Source organism: Orcinus orca, chromosome 2 (genome assembly GCF_937001465.1).
Source record: "Orcinus orca chromosome 2, mOrcOrc1.1, whole genome shotgun sequence".
Classification (NCBI taxonomy): Eukaryota; Metazoa; Chordata; class Mammalia; order Artiodactyla; family Delphinidae; genus Orcinus; species Orcinus orca.
Window position 1 is genome coordinate 123620466 of NC_064560.1, and position 24305 is coordinate 123644770.

At 39.7% G+C, this 24305-nt stretch overlaps 1 protein-coding gene across 1 annotated transcript in view; it reads right to left on the reverse strand.

Annotated features, from left to right (window-relative positions):
* FMN1 (formin 1) overlaps window positions 1-24305 on the reverse strand; it is a 424285-nt gene that overhangs the window by 319652 nt on the left and 80328 nt on the right. Inside the window, exon 3 of the mRNA XM_012534548.3 lies at window positions 93-271. Within this exon, the coding sequence (XP_012390002.2) occupies window positions 93-271 (179 nt within the window). The remainder of the gene's footprint in view (window positions 1-92; window positions 272-24305) is intronic.

Consider the following 24305-nt stretch of genomic DNA (forward strand, 5'->3'; position numbering starts at 1 on the left):
GCTCTACAAACACACTTTACATTAAATGCATATTAAGTGAGCCTCTGTCAATGGCAAAGAATCATAGCGCAAACACAAAGATTTCTACTTACATGGAGATCCAAGCACAATTTGCTTCTGTTGGGCTTCTCTTTTTCTTCATGGAGCAGAAATGGACAGGCTGGTCCTGCTCTGTAGGCCAGGACCCATGCACCTCCATCCCTGCCGGGAAGGTCTTTAGCTGCTGTCTGCTCACTGAAGCAGTCCCGGGGGAAGCCCTCAGAAGGGATGCCTAGACCAAACAGAGCAGACCATTAGTGACACAGTGGTGACCAATACAAGCCAGCCATATCTGGGGACTCCTACGTGGGCCACTTCATAGCACCCATGACTTCCCTTTCTAGTTAATATTTTTTGCGTTTGCTTTTCTCCAAAAGTGTTTCTCTTGATTCCTTTTTCTGGCTCACACTAACAATGAATTCAAATATATGCCCTCATATCCAATTAAAAAACTTAAGTCTACTGGCTGTACTCCATGCTCCCTGTCCTCGCTTACCAGTCGGGCTCTACAGATCGTTCTCTTTCAGAACAGAATCAGAGGATGAGCTGCAGGACGGAAGTCAGGAGTCCTGACTTGGACTTTACTACTGTAAAGTTGGCTGTTGGCTTTACTACTGAAAGGTCTCACTTGAGCCATGTCACTAGTGTGTGTTTTTCCAGGAAAGGAACTGCCCCAAGTTCATCTTCCTTTCTGGGGATAGAATTGCCATGCACGATGCATGCAAATGCATAGTGGCGCTCGGTCAGTGTGTTGAATGAGCGACACTGCATGAGTACACTCCTTGGAACACACTACTTGGAACTCACTTCCTCATCTCCAGAATGAGGGTGTCAGGCTAGTCCTCATCTGAACTATGTGAGGATGATAATAGTCACGTATGTGCCAGGTACTGTTCTTAGCCCCTTTCTTCGGTTTTAAAAAGAACTCTATAGGTAGGTATCATTAGCGTCCCCATTTTAGTTGGGGAAGCTAAAGTCCAAAGAAGTGAAGCAAATTGCTCACGATCATAAGATCAGTAAATGGTAAAGCCAGGAATTGAACCCAGGCAGCTAAACACTAGAGGGCGTGCCCTTAATGACTAGATTCCATGGCCTCTGCCTGGCATTCTCGAGATGGCGGTACCTGTTCTACAATAAAAGGACTTCGTGGTCAATTGAGTGTGAGAAAAGCTACATGTCGTATCCCCAGAGCCACGATTCATGTTAGCATAGTAAAGACCTTGAGCTGTCCTTTACTAAAGAAACTTAGCTCTGTATAAGAGTGTTTTCCAAACTTACATGACCACAGAATCCATTTAAAGGGACATCCGTTAAACACGTCGCAAGCCACCAGCGTTCCACTTGAATATAGTTTGGAAACCACGAGATGACCTCTAAGGTCCCATAGAGCAGTTGGCTCCATAGCTCAGGGGTTAGAGCACTGGTCTTGTAAAGTCCCATAGAGCTCTCAGGTTCCTAGACCTTTTCTAATTCCTGGTAAGCAACCTTGGCAAAATATTAAGCAACCAGGCAGAAGTTCAGGGTTTAGGCTCAGTGCACTTCTGCAACAGAGATGACTGTTGGATATATGATAGGGTGTTTATTACACCTAATCCTTGTAATAGTGTCTCTTTGGCAGGGACCCAAAACCAGCCAACGACTTCCGCCACGTTGAACACCTGACTTAAAGCAACTTGAGCTGAGAGTAAGTCTGCTAACAAAAGGATTGTGGGATAACACGCTTCTCCTTTATATTAGAGCAGCATTTCAGAAGAAAGAAAATTTGAAAACAGCCAAGGTTTTGCTTTTTGTTTGCCTGTTCCATGGGTTGGTTTCTAATCACACTTTAAAGTTGAAAGGTGATGCAGGTCACAGTGTCTCTACAGTTGCCCTCTGGCAGGCTGTCCACAAAACACTTTGCTGTGATCACCGAGAAAATGAAGGTCCAGGGCCTTGGGCGTCAACTCTGCAGACATGGGTCCCAGAAGGTTACAACCAGGCTCTTTCTTCACCTGAGCGAGATGTCTTAGAATGAGGGTCTTTTCAGGAACTTGGCCTCATTTTTTCCATACGCCTCTTTCTAACTACTCTTCTCCAGACAGACTTTCTTCTGGGCTTTTGTTTAGGGCCTCATGTGCTACAGAGTGCCCCCACTCCTGCTCAGAAGACATAGAAAAGGACTAATGCCTAAAGAACCTCGGAGAGGAGGGAGTCTGCTAAGCTCCTCCACTGTGACTTCATGGCGACCCCAAGAGGAGGGCAGTGCTGGCCATGCTTTAAGAGACTGAAGAGATTAAAGCTCGGACCCCTCTTAACTTCCATTTATAAAGCTTATCCCCCCCCCTAAAATATTTCTGTTCAGATAACTTCCATTTATATAGCTCATCCCCCCTCCTAGACCATTTCTGATTATCTTTGGCAAGAAAAGAGGAAATAAGCCTTTTAAAATTTATGGTGTACTCTCACCAGGCTACCTCATCTTCAGAAATGTAATAATTACTAATCACATCCCTCGTTTTAAACCCCTCCACTTTTCACTTTCATTTCGGAATAGCTGCTGGCTTTGGGTACAGTTTACACAGATTGATAAAACAACATAAAACATGCTACATACATCACAGAGAACATGCTGTATAACACCTAAGGTAAGATATCTAGATCATCAAAGGCACATTGTCTGGTGAGTAGAAGTTCATCATTTAGGTATAAGAGAGTGGTGAAGCCCCACAATTACAAGGATCTCGTGTCCTTAGATAAAATACAGACACACATGCAAACGTACCCACACACCTGCCGTGGCTGTTCACCACTGCATGAACAGGTGTGGGATGCAATCCAGCTCCCTTTATGCAGAGGAAAGACAATGTGAAGTTTAGGCAGAAATGGTGAAAAGTAACTTCAGTTTAGAAGTAGTCTTAATTTTCAAGAATCAGTTTCTAATACCTAATTTTAACCAGACAATATCCCTATGAAGCAAACACGCAAGGTAAAGCCATGATGCGTAGTTATTTGGGGAAGGATCTTTAGGACAGGAAAGACCAAGGGCAGAAATAAGTAACAAAACTGTTCTTCTCAAAAGTCTGACAAAGTAGGTGAGGGCACTGGACAAATTCACCATTACAAAGGACATAAACTCATAAAGTAAGTCTTTTTAAGTTAATTTTTTAATTGAAGTATAGTTGATTTACAATGTTGTGTTAATTTCTGCTGTACAGCAAAGCGAATATGTATATATATGTACATATATATACATTCTTTTTTATATTCTTTTGCATTATGGTTTATCATAGGATATTGAATATAGTTCTCTGTGCTATATAGTAGGACCTTGTATATCCATTCTATACGTAATAGCTTACATCTGCTAACCCCAACTTTCCACTCCTTTATATATAGAATGGATACACAACAAGGTCCTACTGTATAGCACAGAGAACTATATTCAATATCCTATGATCAACCATAATACAAAAGAATATTAAAAAGAATATATATATTCTTTTGTATTCTTACTATATATATATATAGTAATAGTAAGTCTTTGAATGGAGAGTTTTAATAATACCAACTCAAGTTTTTTGAACAGTCAAAAATAAAGCACATGTCTATGTCTATTAAAATAGGTAGTGGCCACACTGCTCTCTTCAACTGAATACATTTAATAAAGAGAGATAAAAATGACCTGAAGTTAGGTAAGTATATTCTGTCAGAATAGTCAAATGTCATTTAATTTTCTGATGCAAATAGATTTTGAGGTATTAGATTTTCATTGAACATTTTATGGAAAGCTTAAAACAGTCTTATCTACTTAATCATGTCTTCCCCTTTCATGTGCATATACTATAAATCTAATTTTTCTTGAATATTTATTAGTTATTTTGTTTCTCAAAAACATTTCAACAGCTTAATGGACCACACATACATACACGGGTTAATTCCACAGCTGATCACCTGTTAATACAACATACAGCACAGTCACAGTACAGGAAGGGCAACTTACCTCGAGACCACTTTGAAAGTCTGTGCTTTTCCCAGATGAGCTGCACTTCCTGATGCTAACCTACAACATCAGACTAGGATTTTGCTGTCAATTATCAACACAATGGAAGCAGACAGAAAGGAAAGGTGACGTGTCATTTAAAACTGGAGGCAGTCTCCATAGCTCATCTTCCCCCAATGGAATAAGTCTCCCTACCTGAGGCACATTGGTTTATCGTTCCCATGTCTTCACTTCCTTCCTACATTGTGATTATGCACCAAAGGCCTTTTCCAGTTGCCTTTGTAGCTCCTCCCACTGGCACAGATGTTATATATTTCCCTGTGTCCATGGACATTGGGTCCATGGATGTTGGATCTGGCCCTGTGAGGACTGGCTTTGGCCAACTGAATGTGGGCAGTGTGACAGTGTGCCAGTTCTGAGCCAACACCTTAAGAGGTATTGTGTGTTTTTACACCCTGCCTTGTGTTTCTACCATCACCACAAGAAAAGCACATCCTTGAGAGCCTGGACTTAAGACACATAGAGCAGACCCAAACCCAGTCCTGTGGCCTGGAGCCAGACACAGCTGAGCCCAGATCAGATCAAGTGAACCTTGCCAACTCTTAGACCAATGAATGAGAACAATAAATATTTGCTATGAGCCATCAAGATTTGGGTTTTATTTGTTGAAATAGCTGCCTTATACACTCCATCATCTGCCCCCACCAGAAACACTATACCTATAAAAACTTTCAACCATTTCACCTGAGAGGACTTAAAGGCTACAACAGTTTTATTTTATAATTTGTACTAAAAACAGTTATTCACTATATTAGGTTTTGAAAAAAATCAGGTGAAAATTCACAGCATACCCATTTCTTCATTCATACCACAATCCACACACAAACTACATTTCATTAAAAATAATAACCTTATTACTACCCAAAGCAATCTATAGATTCAATGCAATCCCTATCAAACTACCACTGGCATTTTTCACAGAACTAGAACAAAAAATTTTGCAATTTGTATGGAAACACAAAAGACCCCGAATAGCCAAAGCAATCTTGAGAACGAAAGAAGGAACTGGAGGAATCAGGCTCCCTGACTTCAGACTATACTACAAAGCTACAGTTATCAAGACGGTATGGTACTGGCACAAAAACAGAAAGATAGATCAATGGAACAGGATAGAAAGCCCAGAGATAAACCCACGCACATATGGTCACCTTATCTTTGACAAAGGAGGCAGAAATGTACAGTGGAGAAAGGACAGCCTATTCAATAAGTGGTGCTGGGAAAACTGGACAGCTACATGTAAAAGTGTGAGATTGGATCACTCCCTAGCACCATACACAAAGATGGGCTCAGGGTGGGTTAAGGACCTAAATGTAGGGCCAGAAACTGTCGAACTCTTGGAGGAGAACATAGGCAGAACACTCTATGACATGGATCGCAGCGGGGTCCTTTTTGACCCGCCTCCTAGAGAAATGGAAATGGAGACAAGGGTAAGCAGGTGGGACCTGGTGAAGCTTGGAAGCTTTTGCGCAGCAAAGGAAACCATAAGGGAGACCGAAAGACAACCCTCAGAATGGGAGAAAATATTTGCAGGTGAAGCAACTGACAAGGGATTAATCTCCAAAATTTATAAGCAGCTCATGCAGCTTAATAACAGAAGAACAAGCAGCCCAATCCAAAAGTGGGCAGAAGACCTGAATAGACATTTCTCCAGGGAAGATGTGCAGAGTGCCAACAAACACATGAAAGAATGCTCAACGTCACTAATCATTAGAGAAATGCAAATCAAGACTACAATGAGATATCATCTCACACCGGTCAGAATGGCCATCATCAAAAAATCTAGAAACAATAAATGCTGGAGAGGGTGTGGAGAAAAGGGAACCCTCTTACACTGTTGGTGGGAATGTAAGTTGATGCAGCCACTGTGGAGAACAGTATGGAGGTTCCTTAAAAAGCTACAAATGGAACTACCATACGACCCAGCGGTCTCACTGCTGGGCATATACCCTGAGAAAACCATAATTCAAAAAGAGTCATGTACCAAAATGTTCATTGCAGCTCTATTTACAATAGCCCAGAGATGGAAACAACCTAAGTGTCCATCATCGGATGAATGGATAAAGAAGATGTGGCACATATATACAATGGAATATTACTCAGCCATAAAAAGAGACGAAATTGAGCTATTTGTAATGAGGTGGATGGACCTAGAGTCTGTCATGCAGAGTGAAGTAAGTCAGAAAGAGAGAGACAAATACCGTATGCTAACACATATATATGGAATTTAAAAAAAAAAAAAAAGTCATGAAAAACCTAGGGGTGAAACAGGAATGAAGACACAGACTTACTAGAGAATGGACTTGAGACTATGGGGAGGGGGAGGGGTGGGCGGTGACGGGGCGATGGGGAGGCATGGACGTATGTACACTGCCAAGCGTGGGGTAGATAGCTGGTGGGAGGCGGCCGCATGGCACGGGGAGATCAGCTCGGTGCTTTGTGACTGCCTGGAGGGGTGGGATGGGGAGGGTGGGAGGGAGGGAGGCGCGGGCGGGAGGAGATATGGGAATATATGTGTATATATGTGGCTGGTTCATTTTGTTGTGAAGCTGAAACTAACATACCATTGTAGAGCAATTATACTCCAATAAAGATGTTAAAAAAAAATAATAATAATAACCTTATTTACCAGGCACTGGCTTTAATTATCACACACACACACACACACACACACACACACACACACACACACAAACCCCAACTTCCAAAGAGAAGTTTGCAAACATACTGTATAATCAGATTTGGACAAAAGTCCCTAAGGAACAAAATTACAGTGGCTTTCAGCCTTTCTCCTCTAATTTTCCCATCATACTGAGCCCTCACTTGACAGCAGTGATGGAGTGTTATACCTCCAAAAGAAAAAGAGGGAAGAAAAAAAAAACCCTCAGCCTGAAACTCTCATGAGTTTTTGTTCCTATGCTGTAGCTCTCAAGGCCATCCATCATACTTGACTTAAATCCAAAGAGGTGAAGTTTTCTCAACTGTGAATATCGGAACTGATATGTAAAGGGAGACAGGTTGTCTTCCATTATGTTATTCAAACATGTACTTACAAGCAAGAGAGACAGCAATCTAGATGTGTAGCTAATGGAAAGTGACATTGTTAAGTACTTGTAAAGAGGGTGTGTGCTCGTGTGTAATTATTCATGTCTATATCTAGGAAGACAGAGCTTTGACAAAAGTAAACTCTCGTGGCTGCTATCTGTCAGTTAGAGATCGACCCTCAGCAGTCCCACTGTCCCCATTTTCATTCCTTGTGATATTTAATGATATAATGTTACTAAACCAGCTAGGTAGCTATAACTCTGAGAAAACATCTTATCTATCCATCCCAGCCTCTAACTCTCCTCGTGAGAAGTATGTAGAGAGAGAAATTATGAGCAAGGACAGACAGGTGGAAGGTGAACAGAGGTATGGAGGGCTGTGGGTAGATCCAGAAATAGGACAGACAGGGGGAGTAGGCATGTCAATTTCACAGCCTATGAAGAAAGCATTCAATTCCATCAAACAAATACAGTGTCATTTGGATTTCTAAAATTATGGGCAAATTCAAATAAAATACAATAGAATTTAGAGTTAGAAGGATCTTATGTATCTCCCCACCTACTGCTCATTTTATAGCTGAGGGAACAGAAATCCAGGAAGACTGCGATAGTTCCAACATACCCAGCTAGTGGCAAAGGCAGAACTAAAATCCAGGTTCCAGGGAAATCTTTCAGGCTATTTAGAGAAGGACACTACTGCCAATTCCCAGATGGGAATATTGAGGTCTGAGGAAGTAGGAGATGGGAACCATTTGACAGGTGGGATTGATTCCTAACTGTGACCTTTACTAATTCTTTGACCTTAGTGGAATTACTAAACTTCCCTGAATCATTTCCTCATTAATAAAATGAACATAATAAGAATATGCCTGATATTTGGCTGTGCTCAAAACTGTTTTCCTCCAGATAACTTTTCCTGGAGTGGGTGTGATGAATTGACGGGGTATGTAAAAAAAAGAGAAAGCTGTTTACAGTGAGGGCATATTACACATCACATACTCATGTTAAGGACTATTTTCTTGTCAAAGAAGATACAGAGAAGAAAAATTAAGCTCATAAGAATTCACAGCAGCACTCCAGTGCAGCAGATCCCAAATCTGTTCAAGTCCTAAAAATAGAATTCACATCATCAAATGCAATAGCTCCCAGTAAGTGGCTGATCATCTCCAAAAAGTGCAGCTCCTCAGGGAACTTCATAGACACCCTACGACACATCTTCCCCGAAGGTCAAACACAGGAGCCCACAGCATGAATGAAACTATTTATAGGCACAGCTGTAAATGAAATCGCTTTTTAAAGAGGTACATCAGTATCTATTTTTATGATTATTACATTAACCTCTTTCCATGATCTTTTCCTATAAAGAATACAAATGTTAGATGAGAGGCAAATAGTACTCAAGCCAGGAAACTGAACTGTGGCTATAGTTATACTGGCTATTTTAACACCTGAAAACAGGGGCATGTACTTAAAGTAGCACAAATGCTGCTGAGTCACTCTGCCTTAGAAAGGATACAAGGTAGGAGCAGGTGCACCTAAGTAAGGTTTGGTGCAGAGAAGATCAAGAAAGGATCAGATCTGGAAGGTTGTAATGTTCACTGAGACATTAAGAACCTCTGTCCATTCACAGATAGTAAATGCTGAAGAAATTGATATTGGTACTTCAAATGCCTAGGTTATCAACACATTTTGGTATGTTTGGTCATGAGGAATATACTTGCTTATTAACAAAAAATATTGAAGAACAAGAATGAAAACTTATAGTATTCATTATAGTATTCATTATAAATAAATTTGAATAGCCTTTTTTTCTTTTTATGTCACATTGTTCCAGTTACTATGGGGATAGTTTCACCAATGGGGAACCCAACTCTTGAAAAGATATGACATAATTACCAATTATATTAATAGCTAAGGCAATACAAAATACTAAGCCTTGAATAATAAAATATATAATAAAAAATTTTTAAAAATCTCTTTCCAAAAAGAAATGATCTTAAGAAATTCACCAAAAAATGAATATATATAACAAGACTGATACAAAGAAAAAAAGAAGGCACATATGCCCATGTTAAGGGTAAACATTTAAGAGATTAAGAACAAAATATGGCTTTGAGTGTCCTTATAAAGCAAGAATGAAAGAGCATTTAGTTATTTCACCCCTATTATCAGAAGGAAGAAACACTGATCCTATGGGCTGACAAAGGTTTTTCTAATATTAAATTCTGAGAGAAATTGCTATATTACAGAGTTAGTTCCTACACGAGCCTTAGCCCCACCCCAGCTGTTTGACCAACAACTGACTTCATAGAGCCAATGGGGCTGGTCTAGTTGTCTATCAGTGACCTTTGTCCTTCAACCAGAAAGGTTTGGAGATTATCTTGACTACTCAGTGATTTGGAACTGAAGTGATGAGTTCTTCAGCAGAGTAGCTAAGTAGTGGCATCCTAGAAACAGCAAGTGTTTTTAATGAACCCTTCTGCCAAGGTGTCTTAGGCAACATAGGCAACAGAGTTTTTCTATCTCCCTTCTTCCCCCAGGCATTAGTACTGAAGAGGAGCCTGGCACTTTATCCCAACAACCTTAGCTGAGGCCTGATTATCACTTTCTCTCTCCACAAATTCATTTTCTTAAGGGTAAGTAACATCCTACAAATGGGACATTTACTATGTATCACACACTTTATATATGTTACACATTACTAAGTATCTTCACAATAATCCTGCAAGTTAGGTGTAAAGTATTAAAGATGAGAAAACTAATGAAATAGAGACATTAACTTTGCCCAGGGTCAAACTGTAAGTAGGAGAATTAGGTTCTGAACCCAGAGCCTGGAATTAACCTCCTGCCATAAACAACTGAAAACTAAACAAAATATAGGAAACAACTATTTTTAGATATTTGATAGCAAACAATGCAGTATTATAATCCTGGAAAGAGGTACAACAAATGAAGTGAGCCTCATAAATTGCCTTGGTTTCTAGCTAAGAGGTGATTTCTGGACTGAAAATAATTAACAGGGCCCCAGTGGCCTATGGGGCATTGTCAAGCAGTCTAATATATGTAAAATTAGAAGCAGGGGTCTAAGAGAGACAGAAAAATATTTAAAGAAAAACTGGCTGAAAATTTTCCCAATTTGATAAAAATTACAAGCCCCTAGATCAAAGAAGCTCTATGAACCTAAAGGGAGATAAACACAAAAGAAAACCATAATAAGTAAAATTGCTAAAAACCAGTGATGAAAAATATTGTAAAAAAGAAAAAAATTATGTTTAGAAAACCAAAGAAAAGAATAATTACAGACTTCTTGTCAAAATATGCAAGCATTAAGAAAATGAAATGACAACTTTAAAGTGAAGAAAGGTAAAAAGTGCTGAATGATAAGAGATTTTTAAAAAGTCAACCTAGAATTTTATATCCAGTGAAAATATCTTTAAAATGAAAGAAAAATAAAGTCTTTTTCAGCAACTTAAAAGCTAGACAATTTATCTCCAGCTGACTTAGACCACAGGAAGTGTTAATACATTTTTTCAGGCAAAGGGAAAAAAAAATCAGAAGAAAATTTGGAAAACACCAAAACTGATAAACATGTGAGTAAATACACAAGACGTTTTTCTCATTATTGAAGTTATTTAAAGATACAATTAACTGAAGCAAAATAATGTATTCTGGGGTTTATAACATATGTAGATATAAAATGTTGACAACAGCATAATATCCAAGAGAGAGAAATGGAAATATCTTGTTTTAAGAGTCATACATTTATATGAAGTGGCATAATAATATTTAAAATAGATTGTGATAAATTAAAGTTACATATTATGAACTCTACAGCAAACAGTTTTTTAAAATGGTATCTCCAACAGTGGACATGGACACAAAGTGGAATCCTAGAAGTACTTGATCCAAAAGAAGACAAAAGTTATGTAAAAGGGAACCAAAAAAATGGAAGGTAGACTAAAACTCAACCACACTGATAGTTACATTAAATATAAATCACTTAAACGCTCCAATTTAATGCCAGAGTTTATCAAACTGGATAAAAAAAGCAAGACTCAACTATATGCTATTTATAAGAAACTCATTTTAAATGTAAAATTATAAATAGGTTAACAATAGAAGGATGGGAAAAGCTATATCATGCAAACATTAATCACAGAAAGCTTGAGTAGCTATATTAATATCAGACAAAAATAAACTTCAAAGTAAGATATATTACCAGGGATAAAGAGAGAAATTTTATAATGATAAAGGAGACAGTTCATCAAAAAAAGATATTAACAGTCCTAAATTTCTTTGTACCTAGCCACAGAACTTCAAAATACATAAAGCAAAACTATCAGAACTGAACTGAGAAATATATATATATTCACAATTAAATTTGGAGATTTCAACACTCCTCTCTTAGTAATTAACAGGACAGGTTGATAGGAAATTGACAGGAATATAGAAGAATTAAACAACATTGCCACTGATTTTACTTAACTGATATTTATAAGATACTCCATCCTATAACTACAGTATACATTTTCTTTTCAAGTGCATATGGAATTTACCAAAACAGTCCACATACTGGGCCATAAAATAAGGCAATACATTTAAAAGAATCAAAATATATATTCACTGACCACAGTGGAATTAAATTAGATACTAATAACAGAAAGCTATCTGGAAAAATCCCAAATATTTAGAAATTAGACACCATACTTCAAAATAACTTCATAAGTCAAAGAAGAATCACAAGGGAAATTAGAAAATATTGGGGATGCAGCCAAAGCAGTGATCAGAAGGCAATTTATAGCCTTACTTACCAACAAGTGACTGCCCCTCTCCCACTTTGGTCAACATCTTAACATTTATTCTCTGGACTGGGGGATATCAGGCAGAATTGATGTATGGTTAACTCATAGAAAACAGAGAACTCCGTAACCATCTGCTTCTTAAATGCTAAATGCTAAGGTTTTAGCTTTTTTCACCCCACTAGGCTCCAAGAAAACTGTTAGTTTCTAGCGCTAGGCAGGTACTGGAATATTATTCTAGGAGAAACATGACTAGCTTAGGAGAAAGAACATGGAGATAGTAATATTTGAGGTTCCTTGATAAACAGCTATCCCATATCATCCTAGAGTGAAGCTCAAATCCAGTATCCTTTCATGGGCACTCAGAGCTTCCAAAAAGCTTTTTGATCTCCAGACCTTAAGCATGTACAATCAATGACTATAAGACAGCTGAGGAGAACACCTCACATAAAAAGCAAGAAACTGGACAGCAAAGGGAGAAAGAGGTTGTGTCACTTCAGACCTGCTGGATCAAGATTTTTAAAGGTGGCTTCTTCTTTAGCAACCATATCTTTGCCACCTGGCCCTGTTCCATGCCTCCAGTTCTTGCCAGCTTCCTGTAATTCTGTCTCTGCCCTTTCCCCCTTCAGGCCTAGGGCTGGTAATGACTTTTTGCTGCTGCTAGTTTCTGGGAACCTCACAAACTCACACTGGTTTTCTTAATTGGTCTGGACATAATCTCTTCATTAAGTTATTTTCAGTTTAAACCCTTTTGAATATACCATCTATTTTCTGCCAGGACTCTGACTGATAGAGTAATTGGAATCAGGAATGGGGTTTATTTCATACCTTTTAGCATGCTTTTGTATTATTAAGGCATTTGGGGTACTTGCTATCTGATGCTTCCCATACCCAGTTAGCATAATAGCAGCAATGTAATAGGCCAGTATAATATTTTAAGCGCTATCAAAATGATCGAACTCCTTTCAATTTTATGACAGAGAAGAGGTAAACTGTCATACCCTAAAGTAAGCCAGTGACAAGTATACTGCCGTCCCTTCCAGATGAAGATGAATTGATTGGTATGAAAATGAAGCATTTCTGTATCAATAAATGCATATCAGCTCTCGGGGGCTGTGCTGATATACTCAGGAAGTATACCATATCTGAAACAGTGCTTGCAATTTGCATCCCCATGTAATTAAGCTTAGACTAATACAGACATTCTCTGAAAGCCATCTGTTTTCTCACTAGCCAAAAGAGAATTTAAATGGGAGTATGGTATGAATCACCATCCCTGCATCTTTCAAATCTTTGAGGGTGTCACAAATCTCTGCAATTACCCCAAAGATACAGTATATGCTTTCAACTAGAAGGAAAAATTTGGTGCTCATTCTCCCAGAATACACAGATCTGCGGACCAAAAGTAGAAGTGAGAGAGGCCCCCTCACACTATTACACCTCATTAATCACTTGCATAATTTTTACTTCCTATCCTTGCAACCTTGGGCTTGGTGGGTTCAGAGATCTTAGTGTCCAGAGGAGGGAGGCTTCCACTAGGTAACTTAGTCATGGTTCGTGAGACAGGAAGCTGAGAGTGCTTCCTGACCATTTTAAGTTCTCACACATTAGAAATGGATTTATTTGATTTCAGTGCCTCACCAAATGAATGTCTTTAGTGGAATATTTCGAACTGGACCTAGAGTATTAAACTTCCGCGACCAAAGAACCAGTAATAAATGTTAAAACTGCACATTTTGAAAAATAATCTAGAATGAATGTCCTCATATAAATATTAAAACAATACAAGGAAACTACTGTGAAATAAATGCTCTCAAAGATTCCTGGTGAGAGAGTAAGTTGGTATACATCCTTGAAAAGCTATTTGGCAATATATATCTGAAACAGGGGTTGACAAGTCTGGCCCAGCAGCCAGATACAGCACACAGCCTGTTTTTGTACAGTCCATGAGCTAAGAATGGTTTTTGCATTTTTTCCATTTTTGAAGGAGGGGAAAAAGGAGAAAGAGGCGGGGGGGGCGGTGAATCGGGAGGGGAATAGGGAAGGGCAGGCAGAGGGGGAGGAGGAAGAAGCCACAGAGACCCTATGGCCTACAAAGTCAAAAATATTTACTCTTTGGCTCTTCACAGAAAAAGTTTGCTGACACCTATTCCAAAATGTTAAATATGTTCTTACCCTTTGTTTTTTTTTTTCTTGTGGTACGCGGGCCTCTCACCGTTGAGGCCTCTCCCATTGTGGAGCACAGGCTCCAGACACGCAGGCTCAGCGGCCATGGCTCACGGGCCCAGCCGCTCCGCAGCATGTGGGATCTTCCCGGACCGGGGCACGAACCCGCGTCCCCTGCGTCGGCAGGCGGACTCTCAACCACTGCGCCACCAGGAAAGCCCTGTTCTTGCCCTTTAACCAATAAAAATTGACTTGTGTGACTCTATCCTAGAAGAATAATCATTTTGTTATTCAAGATCTATTATAAAGAAATATTATAAGATGCCCATCAAAGTATAATTTATAGTTTAAAAAGTGGGAAACTAAATACCATAAACACTATATACACCCTTGCTGTTAGAGTTATTACTCTTTATTCGGTGCTGAATTAGATCCTGTGGAAGGCAAAAAGAAACTTCATTTCTCCAAAGGGTTCACTTTCAAGTTCAAATTAACAGTTCAACAATATGTTCTCATATTCTATTTGATTCATTTTGAAATATTTCAGTTGTTTCTCATTCTCCCTTCAGCAAGTATATCTCCAAAGGAAAAAAAAATTAAAAAAAAGAGAAAAAAGCAAACAAAACCTAAGCCACCAAAAAGAATTTCATGTTTTCCTGCCATAAAGTATTAGAGGACACAGGGTCTTTACAGAATGTTTTCATGTTTTCCTGCCATAAAGTATTAGAGGACACAGGGTCTTTACAGAACGTTTTGTTCAGCTAAGTTATCATGGTTTCTTCTCCTTTATACTTTGAATCCATTTAGTCAAACATAAAATTAACCCTACTCATCTTCAATTTAATAACTTGTTTTTACATTTTATCACTATCTGAAAATTTCCTTTTTTCCTCCCCCATGAAGGGACTGCTATAATCTCAAATGTGATTTTACTATGTCTTGGGGCTACTGTCTACCAGAAAACACAGCTCCAATTTAAAATGCACGTCAGGGGGCTTCCCTGGTGGCGCAGTGGTTGGGAGTCCGCCTGCCAATGCAGGGCACCCGGGTTCGTGCCCCGGTCCGGGATGATCCCACGTGCCGCGGAGCGGCTGGGCCCGTGAGCCATGGCCGCTGGGCCTGCGCGTCCGGAGCCTGTGCTCCGCAACGGGAGAGGCCGCGGTGGTGAGAGACCCGCGTACCGCAAGAAAAAAATAAAAAATAAATAAAATGCATGTCAGTAGAAACATCAATTTACTGGAAGGAAATTAACTTCATAGGCAAATCTTTCAGGAAAGCAATTGATCCATCACGTGAGCTAAATCTATACTAAGAATAGAATTGAGTTCATCAGATATTTTTCAGCCCAGAAGAACTTATCAATACACTCAAGCTCATGATAACTATTCCCTGGAATGATTCCACCAAACAAATAATAGAATAGGAACCTCTGAGTCTAGCATTGCTGAGAAATTATAAATAGGCACAAGACTGTCAATAATGGCTTCACAAGAACGAAGAGGATTAGACTGACTTGTAGTGTGCCGACAAGTATTTCAGGTATAAGGGTTTTTACTGTGGGCCTACATATGATTTACGTACATAGATGTGGACTTTCTGGACAAATGTTCACCATTTATCATTTAAAATATTAGCCTGAGGCACTGCAGTGACTCGTTGCTAATGAAGGGATGCACCAGATAATTTATTTTCTCTTCCTTTATTTGAAATGACAGTCATGTCTATCAGTGACAGCAAGGCAGAAAATTCCTAAGGAGAGCCACGACCACCCTGGTAGGAGGTTAGAGGAAATGATATATTAGAGAACGCAGCACAATTAAAACATGGCATGTTCCCAAGATGGGTCTACTGAGAACGAGAGGAAATGAAAACACAATTACTCGGGAAGCTGGTAATATACAGCAGCATATTACCATTACCATTACCACTCCTGCAGCAATGTCTTCCAGCTAACTGTATTCTAAAATAGTTCTATAATTTGCCATGGAATCAAGGATAGTGTGAATTAACTGAAAGGAGAAAACAGTAAAGAAGAAGTTGGGTAATTTGATGTAGATTAATAAAGGTGTTACTTTGCTGAAGGGATTTGAGGCCGTTTTCTTTGCAGAAATTTAAAACATAATTTCTAGTTTTAAACCAAGGCTATTTTGAATCTTAATATTTGCTCCAGTAAAAGAAAAAACAACAAGAGTGTTGAAATCTCACTGTGATGGCTTCCGTGTTAAGCAGAGTTAGACTGACCCTCTCCGAGGATTCTCAGAGACAGTGGAAGTGCCCTGTGAGCCAGCACTTTGTAAGCTGGGGAGCTCTCCAAAACAGGAAGTCCACGTTCTATTCTGGTGATTAATAAATGATGCTATCTGTCTCACTGCCTGTACAGGGGACTAGAAACTGAGGGGTTAAGAGTAAATGAGTCTAGGACCAGTGGTCTGGGTGCTCGGGATGTTTCATTGCCAAATGCACTGGGCAGGGGTCGGGGGCAGGAGTCATCTCTCAGAATTGGAAACAGATTTCCTCTGGGCTAGTTTGAGCTCCTCCCACCAGGAAAAGAACAGGCAAAAAAGAAAAGGGGGCAGGGCAGGGTTTTGATTAATAGCTAGCATGATTTATCCCATCAGAGGGAAATAGGATTCCGTGGGTATGAGAGGAATCTGGAGGACAGGTTAGCAGGAGACTCTCATAATGTTATCTAGGCTGGAATGGTGAAGGTTGAGACCCCTCAGAAATAAAAGTTCAGACCCCAGAGGAATTCAGACCCCTGAAATGCTGGCTAAAGGCAAGAACAACTTGAAATGGGTAATGAATGGGGAAAGACTCAGTGTAGTTTATAACCTTGCGATTAGGTAAACAGGGAATCTTGACTAAACCTGTATTTTCTTAGATACTCTTGGGATATCTAGAGATTGATGAATTCTTCCTATTTATTCCTTCAATTAATACTATTAACTTTTTCTCTTTCTGCCCCCTCCTTGTTTGGGGGGTCTCACTAACATATAGGGTATATTAATTGCAATAAAAATATTCATTTGATTTATAAGTTGCAAAATATTTAAATGGATCATGATGGGACAAGAGGAGAAATGAACACTATTCAGTGACTGTGAACTCAAAGAACAGGGTCCTCATGATATCACTTCTGGATCCAGTAACTGTACAAGTGTGTTATCTCCTGTAAAGGAAGAAGTGTTGTGGTTATACATGGTAAAGTTAGAGCAAAGTTATTGAGGACCTGCTTGGATGTACAGATATGTAGGATAAAGGAGTAAAATCTCTAGTAGCATCTCTAGAATGTTGGCCTGTCCCTTCACTGTTCTCGCTTTTCTGGGAACTACTCTGAGAACCTAAGGCAGCAGGGCGGGTGGGGGGAGCTCTGAGCAGCAAATGTGATCTGGACTTTTCAAAATGGATGGGTCGGGCTTCCTTGGTGGTGCAGTGGTAAAGAGTCCGCCTGCCAATGCAGGGGACACGGGTTCGAGCCCTGGTCCGGGAAGATCCCACATGCCGCAGAGCAACTAAGCCCATGCGCCACAGCTACTGAGCCTGCACTTTAGAGCCCGCGAGCCACAACTACTGAGCCCGTGCGCCTAAAGCCCGTGCTCCGCAACAAGAGAAGCCACCGCGATGAGAAGCCGGGACTGCAATGAAGAGTAGCCCCCGCTCGCCGCAACTAGAGAAAAGCCTGCGTGCAGCAACGAAGACCCAATGCAGCCAAAAATAAATAAATTTTAATTAATTAATTAAAAGGGTATCATTAAAAAAAAAAAAAAAGAAGGGCCTGGTCATAAAATAGCTATCTGACCCAAGCTAATGCTAATGTATTTCTTTTGCATAAATAAATAAACCAGGAAAAAGAGACTGAGAGTCAATTGTATCCAGGTCATGTAAATTATAGAAAAGGTCCATGAAATCTTGCTTATGAGCAGAGATTTATGGTTGCCACCCGGCCCAACACTCAATTAATCAATTTTTCCTTAACTTCATAAAAATACCATAGTATTTTACAAATAAATTCCTGTTTTGATTAAGCTAACCAGAGTCAGTTGAAATCAGTACTTCACAAAGGCTAAACAATAAAAATACCAAAAAGTTCATTTGGTATTGCCTCTGTGGCTGAAAAAAAAAAAAAGTGGGGGTCAGCTTTCTTTAACAAGTACTTGATTTTAGGAAAATGTATAAATCTCATCATTTGACTATATTAGCCTTCAAAGGAATCTTGAATCCTACAGATGCATCCCCAAATCCTCTATCTTACTGAATCCAGTGATCAATTCTCAGTCTTCCTCTCATGCAACTTCTCAGTAGCATCAGGCAGAGGTGAACACACATTTTTGTCAGTTTTGAAATACCTTTCTAGAAATCCCATCCTTAGCACTCTTCCAATTTTCATCTTAGTTCACTAGTCACTCTTGCTGGCTCCTTGCCCTCCCTACTTCTACAGCAGGGTTCTTAACCTTAGTACTATCGACATTTGAGGTCAGATCATTCCACATTATGTGATGATGATCTGTGCACTGTAGGATATTTAGTAGCATCTCTGGCCTCAAACCACTAGTTACCAGTAGCGCCCCGCCCTCCTCCCCCCATCAATTGTAACAACTAAGAATATCTCCAGACATTGCTAGATGTTACCCCGTTGAGAGCCACAGCTCTCAATGTTTCAACACCCAAAGATCTGTACTGCACCCTCTTCTCCATCTTCACCCGCTCCCTTGGTCATCTCATTCAGCCCCCAAATTTTAAATACCACCTAAATTCTAATGGCTCCCAAGTTAATGTATCCAGCCAGACCTCTTCCTCTCCTGTCTCACACAGGCACTGACGATTCACTACATGACTAATACGGATCCCAAACTCGTGATTCTCCTCCAAACCTTGCTCCTTCCTCAGTCTTTCCCACTTCACCAAATGGCATCAATATTCACTCAGTTTCTAAGATTAAGAACCTGCTTCATCCCTGGGACGTCCCTGGTGGTCCGGTGGTTAGGACTCGGTGCCTTCACTGCTGTGGCCCCGGGTTCAATCCCTGGTCAGGGAACCAGGGATTGAAGCTGCACGCCCCCCTCCCCTCCAAAAGAACCTGCTTCATCCTTGAGTCCTCTCCTTCTCTCATATTCCACACTGTTAAGAACAAGACCTATTTGATGAAACACCAAATGGTATCCTGCATCTGACCACTTCGTATGTCATTACCACCCAGTCTAAGCCACTATCTATTCTCATCTGGGCAACTGAAATAACCTCCCAGCTCGTCTCACTTTTTCACTCCTGCCCCCCTAATATTATCCCAAAGCATCCAAGGGATCTTTTAAAATGTCACACAATTCCTCAAATCAAAATCCTCCAATGGCTTCCCATAAAAGTTAAAATAAAAAGGCAAACTCCTGGCCTCAAAGGACCTCACCTGATCTGACCCGTCTACCTCTTTCTCCCCATCTCCCTTACTCACTTCATTCATTCTGCCACCTCAACCTTCTTGTCGTTCTGTAAGCTAATCTCACTTGGTGAGATTTATACTTGGTGTTCCTTCTGCTGGAATTCTGTCCCCCAGATCATCATGTAACTGATTTCCTCACACCACTCAGGTTTCTGCTCACATATCCTTCCAGCAGAGAAGCCTTCTTGCCACTGGCCCTCTGCCAACATTTTCTCTCTGAAATATTTTATCCATAACACTTATCATTACCTGAAACATATAACTAAGTCTCAGACAAGGTTGGCTATAGCAATGCCAGTTATCAAATCAGATTTTCTTCTCTACAGATGGCATTATGGTAGTCCCTCTTTTAAGAGAAAGAAAAGAAAAATGCTAGTATATTACAGATATTACTTCTGAATTATAGTTAACTCTTAAAGCCCTGGAGGTATGTTTGTATATCTTACATTAAGAAAATAAAATAGGTTTCAGCTTGGATGCCCTGACACTGGGAGGGAATGGCCAGAAAGCCACATTGGCAAGAATTCTGAGGCCATGTTCAGGCTCAGTAGGAGTCTTGTGATTGAGTAGCACTGTTTTCCCTGACACGGGAGGGGACAGTAGTGGTACGTGTGCCACGTTTTTGCCCATCCTTTGACTAAGCCCTTGGATTCTTCTTTTGTTGGCTCACTTTTTGGCAGTTTTTACTCTTTGGCATCCTCGTCAACTTAACGAAACAGGAAACATATGAAACCCAACCTTTGGTAAAAGATTTGATGGCGGCGGGGGGGACACATAAGGCTAAAAGATATGCTGAAATTATCAGTAGGTGTGAATCATCTCTATATCTTTTAACTCCTGTTAAGTAAAGAAAGTAGATAATACCATACAAGAGAAAAGGAAATGAATTCAAAGATCTTTTCATAAGAGAACGGGATTATTTTACTTCCCTAGCTGTTCAAGAAAAGAGAGATTCAAAGATGAAATTATGAGATACAATGCTGAATAATTAAGCAAGGACAGGCCTATAGAAACTGAAGATAAGGAGAAAAAGGAAGAAAAATGGAAAGGATAAAAAAGGTCACTCTACAACAAAAACTTCCCAAGTATCCAACCTCCTCTCCCCATGCTTAAGAAAGGTCAACTGATAGCCCTTGGCTTATGACATGTAAGCCATGTCATTCCTCTTTTGATCTTCTCACCGAGAGGGATTTAACTGCCCTTTCCTTGATTCATTAGATGGTCACTTCAAAGAGACCCCAAAGAGGCATCATTTGCCCAAACAACTCCCCTGTCTTAGTAAATCCAGACAAAAACCCAAAAGCAATTTATCCTAAATTTCACACATTGTTGTCTTCGGCCCCTGTCAGTGACCTCAGCCTACAATACTGATTACCACTCTGCCTTCCAATATGAACCCTTCACATGATCAATCCGTTCCCAGAACAGGAAAAGAGTTATCCAGTCTAATACTGAAGATGTCCTAAGATCCACAATTAGCCCAAGAAGAAACCAAATAACCTAGTAAACTCACCATAACTTTAATACCATTTACATCTCATTTCTTACCTCCAAAGTCAAGAAGGGGTCATTCAAGGAGTACTAATACTCTGTCTAAAGAGGGCTTTAAGCCTCTGTTCAAGATGAAGATGGGTACTCGGTTTAGCAGCAAAAGTACTAAAATATTTTATTGAATTAAGAAATGTCTGGGCTTCCCTGGTGGTGCAGTGGTTGAGAGTCCGCCTGCCGATGCAGGGGACATGGGTTCGTGCCCCGGTCCGGGAGGATCCCACATGCCGCGGAGCAGCTGGGCCCGTGAGCCATGGCCGCTGAGCCTGCGCGTCCAGAGCCTGTGCTCTGCAACGGGAGAGGCCACAACAGCGAGAGGCCAGCGTACCGGAAAAAAAAAAAAAAAAAGAAATGTCTCAGGTGGCGCAGTGGTTAAGAATCCGCCTGCCAATGCAGGAGACACGGGTTCGAGCCCTGGTCCGGGAAGATCCCACATGCCGCGGAGCAACTAACCCCGTGCATCACAATTATGGAGCCTGCACTCTAGAGCTCGCGAGCCACAACTACTGATCCCGCGTGCCACAACTACTGAAGCCCGCACACCTAGAGCCCGTGCTCCGCAACAAGAGAAGCCACCGCAATGAGAAGCCCATGCACCGCAATGAAGAGTAGCCCCTGCTCGCCGCAACTAGATAAAGTCCATGTGCATCAACGAAGATCCAACGCAGCCATAAATAAATAAACAAATAAATACCAAAAAAAAAAACCCACCAAATGTCTCTAATCACTCTAACATGTAAATAAGATTCGTGAGGTCCCTGTGAAAAGACAACATGCAAATCCATGAGTTTCCATGTACTTTTTTTTAAGACTTTAATGGATAAATGGGCAAAGGGCAAATACAATAAATGACCACTGAATATGGAGAAATGTTCAACATCACTAGCAATGAAAGAAATGCAAGTTAAAAGAGCAATAAAATATAACATTCCCACATCAAGTCAGAAAGATAAAACTTTGAAAATATGCAATGCTGGTAATAGAGCAGTAAAATTGGCACTCCTCTCTTAAAAAACAGCATAGTGCCTATCGTATTCAATAGGTCAGCCCCAGCAGTTCACATGGTGCCTGGACACAGCAAGTTTCTGTTAAATATTTGTTGAATAAATAAATGAAATAAGTCCATAGTTACTCTGCTGGTGGGAGCATACTGAACAAAATTTGGAGGAATAATTTGATAATAAATATTAAAATGCAGATAACAGTCATCCTTTTGACACTGTAATTCTCATAGGAATCCACTACAAAGAAATTCTTTGAAAATGCAAACTTCCTATGCAAAAATGTTTGTCACATTATTAAAACATCGAAAGATTATAAACAAGCCAAGCACCCAAAATTAGGTAAATGATAGTAAATGGATGGCCCGATTCTCTACACAGAATAGTTCACAATAATTGAAACAATATTTATGAAATGTTAGAAAATATGGGAAAAGGTTCAAAACATGTTAAGGCAAAAAAATTACGTATCAAGTGTAGGAATTTTATTTAAGTATAACAGAAAAATTGAACAGAAATGTAAATTTTAACAGTAATTTTTCTATGGGTTATGATGATGGAAGGTTTTCTTCTTATAAATCTTTCAATATTTTTCAATAATGATTATAGAATATTTTTATAATTAAAAAAATGAAAATTCTGTATTAACAGAATAGGAAGATCACTGTTTTCTGAGGAGGGTTATCCTGTCACACACCCCACATCACATCTATAGGACAGGTATCCAAAGCCCTTCACATCACTTCTCTTGTCATCTCTTTTTCATTTTAATGTTTGACTATATTCAGGATAGATTTTTATAAGTGCACATCAATAAGGCATTTTGATGATTAACAAGTCGTTTATTTTAAAATTTATTAAATCTCAATCAAAATCCTTCTGCTACTCGTTTAGCCATTTTCTATTTGCCATTAAAGAATACAGAGACAACCTGTCAGTACTTTCAGTCGATTAAAATTGTCTACATTAAAATAATTTTTAATGCCTTGGTATATAGTATATTTTTATTAACCTCAATGAAGTTCTAGAAACAACTCCTTTATATTTTCTTAAAGTTGTCTTTGTATAGCACCTAAAATAATAGTTATTCAGAGTAGATGAGATAGTATGTGTGAATAAGTGCTATCTAATTATAAACTGCTATTAAAATGATAGTTTTAAATTTCTTATGGCATGACATTTCTTACCTTATATGTATTTTTTTTTCAGGGAAGATAGATGCTTTTTATTTTATTTTTTCTACATCTTTATTGGAGTGTAATTGCTTTACAATGTTGTGTTAGTTTCTGCTGTAGAACCAAGTGAATCAGCTATATGTATACATATATTCCCATATCCCCTCCCTCTAGGTGTTCACAAAGCACCGAGCTGATCTCCCTGTGCTATGCGGCTGCTTCCCACTAGCTATCTATTTTACATTTGGTAGTGTATATATGTCAGTGCCACTCTCTCACTTCGTCCCAGCTTACCCTTCTCCCACCCCATGTCCTCAAGTCCATTCTCTACGTCTGCGTCTTTATTCCTGCCCTGCCACTAGGTCCCTCAGTACCATTTTTCTAGACTCCATATATATGTGTTGGCATACGGTATTTGTTTTTCTCTTTCTGACTTACGTCACTCTGTATGACAGACTCTAGGTCCATCCACCTCAATACAAGTAACTCAATTTTGTTCCTTTTTATGGCTGAGTAATATTCCATTGTATATCTGTGCCACATCTTCTTTATGCATTCATCTGTTGATGGACACTTAGGTTTCTTCCATGTCCTGGCTATTGTAAATAGTGCTGCAGTGAACACTGGGTACATGTATCTGTTTGAATTATGGTTTTCTCAGGGTATATGCCCAGTAGTGGGATTGCTGGGTCATATGGTAGTTTTATTTTTAGTTTTTTAAGGAATCTCCATACTGTTCTCCATAGTGGCTGTATCAATTTACATTCCCACTTCCCTTTTCTCCATACCCTCTCCTGCATTTACTGTTTCTAGATTTTTTGATGCCAGCCATTCTGACAGGTGTGAGGTGATACCTCATTGTGGTTTTGATTTGCATTTCTCTAATGATTAGTGATGGTGAGCATCTTTTCAAGTGTTTGTTGGCGATCTCTATCTCTTCGTTGGAGAAATGTCTATCTAGGTCTTCTGCCCATTTTTGGATTGGGTTGTTTGCTTTTTTGTTATTGAGCTGCATGAGCTGCTTGTATATTTTGGAGATTAATCTCTTGTCAGTTGCTTCGTT